The 7,012-nt window shown below is 46.2% G+C and overlaps 1 protein-coding gene across 1 annotated transcript; it reads right to left on the bottom strand.

The window, feature by feature from the left end:
- Positions 1–1,055: 1,055 nt before the first annotated feature.
- Positions 1,056–6,546, bottom strand: LOC138356012 (ice nucleation protein-like). The gene is made up of 2 exons (XM_069311562.1): positions 6,286–6,546; positions 1,056–2,429 (listed from the first exon to the last, which is right to left on the bottom strand). The coding sequence occupies exons 1-2, from the start codon at positions 6,544–6,546 to the stop codon at positions 1,056–1,058; spliced, it is 1,635 nt and encodes a 544-aa protein (XP_069167663.1).
- Between the last annotated feature and the right edge of the window lie 466 nt (positions 6,547–7,012).

Genomic DNA, 7,012 nt, shown 5'->3' with positions numbered 1-7,012 from the left:
TCTGAGAGAGAGAGAGAGAGAGAGAGAGAGAGAGAGAGAGAGAGAGAGAGAGAGAGATATAGAGTGTGAGAAAGACTGCAACGTTCACTTGAGGGACACAGACGGTCATAGACCATGGCGAAATATAGTGAGAATTGTATTTGAGTGAGGCAGGTGTTGTCTGAGTCAACACCTGCCTCCTTTCTCACTCTTCCTTCCTCTATGTTGACTGTAACTCACTTATTCTTTACCTGCTTCCTTCTCACTTATCCCATCCCTACTCCCTCATCCACTGCCTCCTCCTTCCCCTCCTTCTCACGCCTCGGGACCTTACGCCGTGTGTGGGGAAGTTCTTAAGAGTTCATGTCTTACAGAGTTTGGAAGATCGTGTATTAGCTCCTGGGTGCCGCCTTGGCAACTGTCTCCAACCTCATTAGTGATTTCACTTACTGTCCTTATATTGAAGATGCGCTCGATGTGACATTCTCGAATCCCCTTCTGTAAGTTTAATTCCCACACGTGTGTGTGTGTGTGTGTGTGTGTGTGTGTGTATGTGTGTGTGTGTGTGTGTGTGTGTGTGTGTGTGTGTGTGTGTGTGTGTGTGTGTGTGTGTGTGTATGTGTGTGTGTGTGTGTGTGTGTGTGTGTGTGTGTGTGTGTGTGTGTGTGTGTGTGTGTGTGTGTGTGTGTGTGTGTCATGGCCGACGTCATGATAGGCATCTTACCCTCTCTCCATAAACTTCTTATCTCCCTGTATCCGTCTTCCTCAGTGCTTGTATCATCGTCGACCGGAGAGAGAGAGAGACAGAGAGAGAGAGCCGTTTCCTGCAAGACCCGGATGACAAAGGCCTTTTCCCTAAGGTGGGGTTGGCCTATCAATCTTGGGTCTCTAGCATGTTTCTCTTTACGGGCTATTCATGCCCGTGCCACCTCTTGGCTGGCTTAATCTTCATCAATTAACCATGTTTCCCTAGACCGTGACTTCCTCCCCTAGACAGTGACCTCCTCCCCCTAGACAGTGACCTCCTCCCCCTAGACACTGACCTGCTCCCCTAGACAGTGACTGTGAGGACGGTATTAGTCAGACAGTAAAGTATAAAGCACATCTTTACCCGCCTTAAACCGGAAAAGACCTTCACCAGAGGCTGAACATGTGACATTTATCTGGATTATGAGTGCCAGATGAAGGCCATTCTGCTTGAGAGTTGCCTCGTATATACCAGCCACCTGTCGAATGTATATACCAGCCACCTGTCGAATGTATATACCAGCCACCTGTCGAATGTATCTACCAGCCACCTGTCGAATGTATATACCAGCCACCTGTCGAATGTATATACCAGCCACCTGTCGAATGTATATACCAGCCACCTGTCGAATGTATCTACCAGCCACCTGTCGAATATATATACCAGCCACCTGTCGAATGTATATACCAGCCACCTGTCGAATGTATATACCAGCCACCTGTCGAATGTATCTACCAGCCACCTGTCGAATGTATATACCAGCCACCTGTCGAATGTATATACCAGCCACCTGTCGAATGTATATACCAGCCACCTGTCGAATGTATCTACCAGCCACCTGTCGAATATATATACCAGCCACCTGTCGAATGTATATACCAGCCACCTGTCGAATGTATATACCAGCCACCTGTCGAATGTATATACCAGCCACCTGTCGAATGTATATACCAGCCACCTGTCGAATGTATATACCAGCCACCTGTCGAATATATATACCAGCCACCTGTCGAATGTATATACCAGCCACCTGTCGAATGTATCTACCAGCCACCTGTCGAATGTATCTACCACCCACCTGTCGAATGTATCTACCAGTCACCTGTCGAATGTATATACCAGCCACCTGTCGAATGTATCTACCAGCCACCTGTCGAATGTATCTACCACCCACCTGTCGAATGTATATACCAGCCACCTGTCGAATGTATATACCAGCCACCTGTCGAATGTATCTACCACCCACCTGTCGAATGTATATACCAGCCACCTGTCGAATGTATATACCAGCCACCTGTCGAATGTATATACCAGCCACCTGTCGAATGTATCTACCACCCACCTGTCGAATGTATATACCAGCCACCTGTCGAATGTATCTACCAGCCACCTGTCGAATGTATCTACCACCCACCTGTCGAATGTATATACCAGCCACCTGTCGAATGTATCTACCAGCCACCTGTCGAATGTATCTACCAGCCACCTGTCGAATGTATCTACCACCCACCTGTCGAATGTATATACCAGCCACCTGTCGAATGTATATACCAGCCACCTGTCGAATGTATATACCAGCCACCTGTCGAATGTATATACCAGCCACCTGTCGAATGTATCTACCAGCCACCTGTCGAATGTATCTACCAGCCACCTGTCGAATGTATCTACCAGCCACCTGTCGAATGTATCTACCAGCCACCTGTCGAATGTCACACCGGTGTCCAATCGTTCATTATTTGTGGCCATGAAGCTCCCTGTAATTACCCCTACCCCCCCCCCCTCCCCCCCTCCCTTGGAATGGTAGCTATGGTAAACAATTCAGTAACTTTGCTCTACAGTCTTGGGGAACGCGGACAGCGGAGTCATTACACTTTGAACGACCACTGAAGACTTGGACGGGCACATACGAGCCATTTTTTCACTTAAAGACGAACGAGATGTCATGAATTGACACGTAAGATATCACGGTCGTAAAATGGGTTTCAGTTGCGTACTGAGGCGTATTAGGGTATGACGTTGCAGGAACCATACACACACACACACAAAGAAATTCTCAATAACGCGATGAATCTATGATAAAATCTTTGGAGCAGGGCGGTGGGCTTGAACCTCCGTCTTGGGCCATTGGCGCGCGTCTGAGGTGATATATTTCGTCACGGGACTGAGAACAAAACAAAAATAAAGGATCCCTGTAGTACAGTCGGGGTCGTTCTCAACGCATAAATCAAGAATTCCGGGTTCGAATTCCGGGTTCGAATTCCGGGCGGGACTCAAATAGTTGGGCGCATTTCATATCACCTAATTCACCAGTTCACCTTGAGGTAGGTAGCCAGGAGTTAATCAGCTTGTTGTAGGGTTGTAGCCTGGGCGGGGTCAGTAATTCGACCTTGTTGGGGGGGGGGGGTTACGTGGATATTAGCCTAACGTGTATGAATACACGCTGGCTACCTGTCCCCCCGACACAATGATTAATTATTAAAGAGCAACCACTCGGGAAATAACACACATGACGTGTAAAACTCAACATAATTATACATGTTAAGTCTTAAGTCTTGAGACACGGACGTCTGACGTCTGAGATGGATGGATGGAGAGATTAGGGGCCAAATGAACAAATCCACAAGGGCCGTGACGAGGATTCGAACCTGCGTCCGAGAGCATCCCAGACGCTGCCTTAATCGACTGAGCTACGACATGGTCAAAAGGAGTTGAAACCAAAAGGAGGTTGAAACCTCGGTCAAAAGAAGTTGTGTGATTAGGGGTCAGATTCACGAAGCAGTTACGCCAAGCACTTACGAACCTGTACATCTTTCCTCAATCTTTGACGGCTTTGGTTACATTTATTATACAGTTTACAAGCATAAAAACTTGCCAATCAACTGTTGTTATTGTTATAAACAGCCTCCTGGTGCTTCGGAGCTCATTAACTGTTTAATAATTGTAAACAAAGCCGTCAAAGATTGAGAAAAGATGTACAGGTTCGTAAGTGCTTGCGTAACTGCTTCGTGAATCTGGCCCCAGGTTCGTAAGTGCTTGCGTAACTGCTTCGTGAATCTGGCCCCAGGTTCGTAAGTGCTTGCGTAACTGCTTCGTGAATCTGGATCTAGGTTCGGACAATTTAGTAGATCATATTAGTGGCGTTTTGACCGCCGGAGAGGACGGGTCGAATCTACCCCTCTGAGGGGAAGCTGGATTTTACCGTTGTTGTTGTTGTTTAAGATTACGCTACCTGGAACAAAAAGTTCCAAGCAGCACGGGCTATGGTGAGCCCGCAGTGGACTAAGGTTTTTAGCGGCTTGTCCGAACACCATTCCATTCGAGTCCCCTCACGTGACTCATGCACTCTCCCCTCTAATCCTCCCTACGCTCTCATCTTGCCATCCCTTTCATCCTCTCTCTATCCCCCTCTATCCCTGCTGGTGACGCAAGCGGTGGCAGCGAATAACAAAGGCTGGACGCAGGGCGCAGGATGGACCAAGCACCAATCACGATACAGAGACGAATCCAATCGCTTGCGTAAACAGCAATTCGAGATTGTCGCTAATGATTCCCCTCTCGTGTACTATCCACCCCTTACCCCTTCCCCCTTTATCCTCTATTCTTCCCCCTAACTCCCCTCTATTCCCTACCTCCCTTCCATTCCTCTATTTCCTTCCATTCCTCTATTTCCCTTATATTCCTCTACCTTCCCCTCTTTCCCCTCTCCAAACAGCGTGTTGGAGAAGGAGAAGGTGGTAAAGGGTGCAGTGAAAGGGAATAGGCTCAAGGCTCGCAGTTACAGGATAGGGAGACTTGAGAATGGTCCAGGGCGGACCGAAACGTCGTCGTCCCTTCCCTTTCTAAGTGTGTGGCCTGGTCTACAGGATAGGGAAAGGGAGAGGTGGAAGAGGAGTAAATCACAACCATGGAATGGTAAGAATGGAGATTTTGGATAGAAATCACCACAAAGTGGGAGGGGATAGGGGGGGGGAAGAGGTAGGATATGATTTGCACAGTAGGATAGGAAGGCATTGCACAGGAGGAATGTGGAGGGATTTTCCTATGTGACATAGGAGTGTAGGGATGGTAGATAGGTGGGATAGACCGGGTAATATAATGACCTGATAGGATAGAGGTGGGATAGGCACAAGTTACAGAAGCAAAAAAATAACAATCCTGAGCCAAGTAAATGATGAATCCTTCCCAGATTTTTAACAATCCCACACCTTCTCCCTCCCCTCCCTTTCCCCCCCCCTTCATCGTCTGATATATCTCCGTATATTCCCTCCCACTCCCATCCCATGACTCTTTTTATCCTATCCCTTATCCACTTCTTCATTCGCTCCTAGTCAAAAAAAAAGAAGGATGGGTTCAGGTATCAGAGTTGAAAGAGGACACAATATAACAGATGACTTGAGGTAGAAGACCCGAGACATAGCAAAGGATAGATGGAAAGAGGAACCAAGCCACAACAAAGGATAGGTAGATGAAAAGAAGGAACCACACCACAACAAAGAGATGAAACAGGTTAAGAAGGACTTACGCACTAAACCATAAAAGTGTTTCCATGTAGAGTCTCTCACAAGGGGGGAGGAGAATATACTTGGTGTGTGTGTGTGTGGTGAAGTATTTCTCTCATAACTCTCCTATTGACTCTCTCATCAACACGTCCAAACTCCTGTTTTTCTTCTAGTTTGACATTACTGATGGTAGAAATCAAAAAGAGAGAGCAATCAACACCTTGTGTTAATTTGTTAAATATTATTAAAGCTAGGCTTAGTATAGTTTAATAGCTAGGGATGTATTGTTAATTGCTGGGCATAGAGTAGTTAATAACTAAGCATTAGTATAGTTAGTTAATGGCTAGGTATTATTAATAATAACTAGATTTTACTTATAGCTAAGTATTATTACCTAGTAATTGCTACGTATTATTAATAGTAGCTTAGAAGGCCCATAGTTAGTTAGTATTGTTAGTTAATCGTTAGGTATTATTAATAACTAGATTTTACTTATAGCTAAGTATTATTACCTAGTAATTGCTACGTATTATTAATTGTAGCTAGGAAGGCCCATCATTTAATTCTTGTGATTATAGCAATAAAATACTTAACGTCTTACATATATCTCACTGCAGTTATAATTGGTTTCTCTCTCTCGCTTTATTGATCATCTTTGTTCCCCTCTTTGTCTCTCCTTCTCTTCTTTCTCTGTCACGCTCTCTCCTTCTTCTCTTCTCCTTCTTCTTCTCTCCACGCTCCTTTTTCTCCTTCTCTCAATCACTTTTCTCCATTGTTCAGGGACATTTATTCTCTCAATCTGCGTGGGTTGTTATATAGGTTAATTAGACACTTAACTTCAGCGTTTGGTGAATATTATATGACTGAATATGTAAATCTGAAATAAGTTTTTGGAATTCAGAAATCTGAAATAAGATTCGTCATTACTGCCCCCTTCTTTTCCCTTCCCTTTCCTTCCTTCTTTCCTTTCTTTACTTTCCCCTCTTGTGTGTGTGTTACTACCTATGCATCTCTATCCTGAATGTCAGTGTAACATCTTTCCCTCTCATTTAATACTTCATTCTCCTCCCTTCTTTCAAAGTATTTCTTTCCTGGACGTGTGAAATGATCTCTTATCACCTCTTCCTCTAGCCCTCTATTGGTTCCTTTTTCAATGTCACCTTTTGTGTTCCTGCCTGTGCAGCCTCTAACTAGCCCCCTTCCTCTTCCTTGCCTCTCCCTTCCCATCTCCTCTTCCTTTCCCTTTGGTTCTCTCCCTCGAGCGGTAAGTGTGGCGGGAAAGGAAGGGGTGGTCAGTGCTGGCTCCACCTCCGTCATGATGTTCAGAGGATGACACCCAGATCAGCCCGCGACTGAGCTGGCTATTGATCTATTACAAGCCGGGAGGACCTTCCCCCCTCGAGCCACTCTTACACACCAGGGGCTGTCACTAGGGGCAGGCACCAGGGGTTAGAGTGTGAGGGAAGGGACCAAGGAAAGATACTATGGGAAACCACAAAGGTTAGAGATCATGGGGTTAGCGGGCAAGGGTCAGAAACTATGAATCAGAAACCAGAGATTAGCAAGCATGGGTCAGCAAGCAAAGGGTCAGAGACCAAGGGGTCAGAGACCAAGGGGTTAGAGACCAAGGGGTCAGAGACCAAGGGGTCAGAGACCAAGGAGTCAGAGACCAAGGGGTCAAAGACCAAGGGGTCAGAGACCAAGGGGTCAGAGACCAAGGGGTCAGAGACCAAGGGGTTAGAGACCAAGGGGTCAGAGACCAAGGGGTCAGAGACCAAGGGGT

The sequence above is a fragment of the Procambarus clarkii genome, chromosome 70 (genome assembly GCF_040958095.1).
Source record: "Procambarus clarkii isolate CNS0578487 chromosome 70, FALCON_Pclarkii_2.0, whole genome shotgun sequence".
Lineage (NCBI taxonomy): Eukaryota > Metazoa > Arthropoda > Malacostraca > Decapoda > Cambaridae > Procambarus > Procambarus clarkii.
The sequence above is the reverse complement of the archived record's forward strand: the minus strand, read 5'-3'. Positions and strand labels throughout refer to the sequence as shown.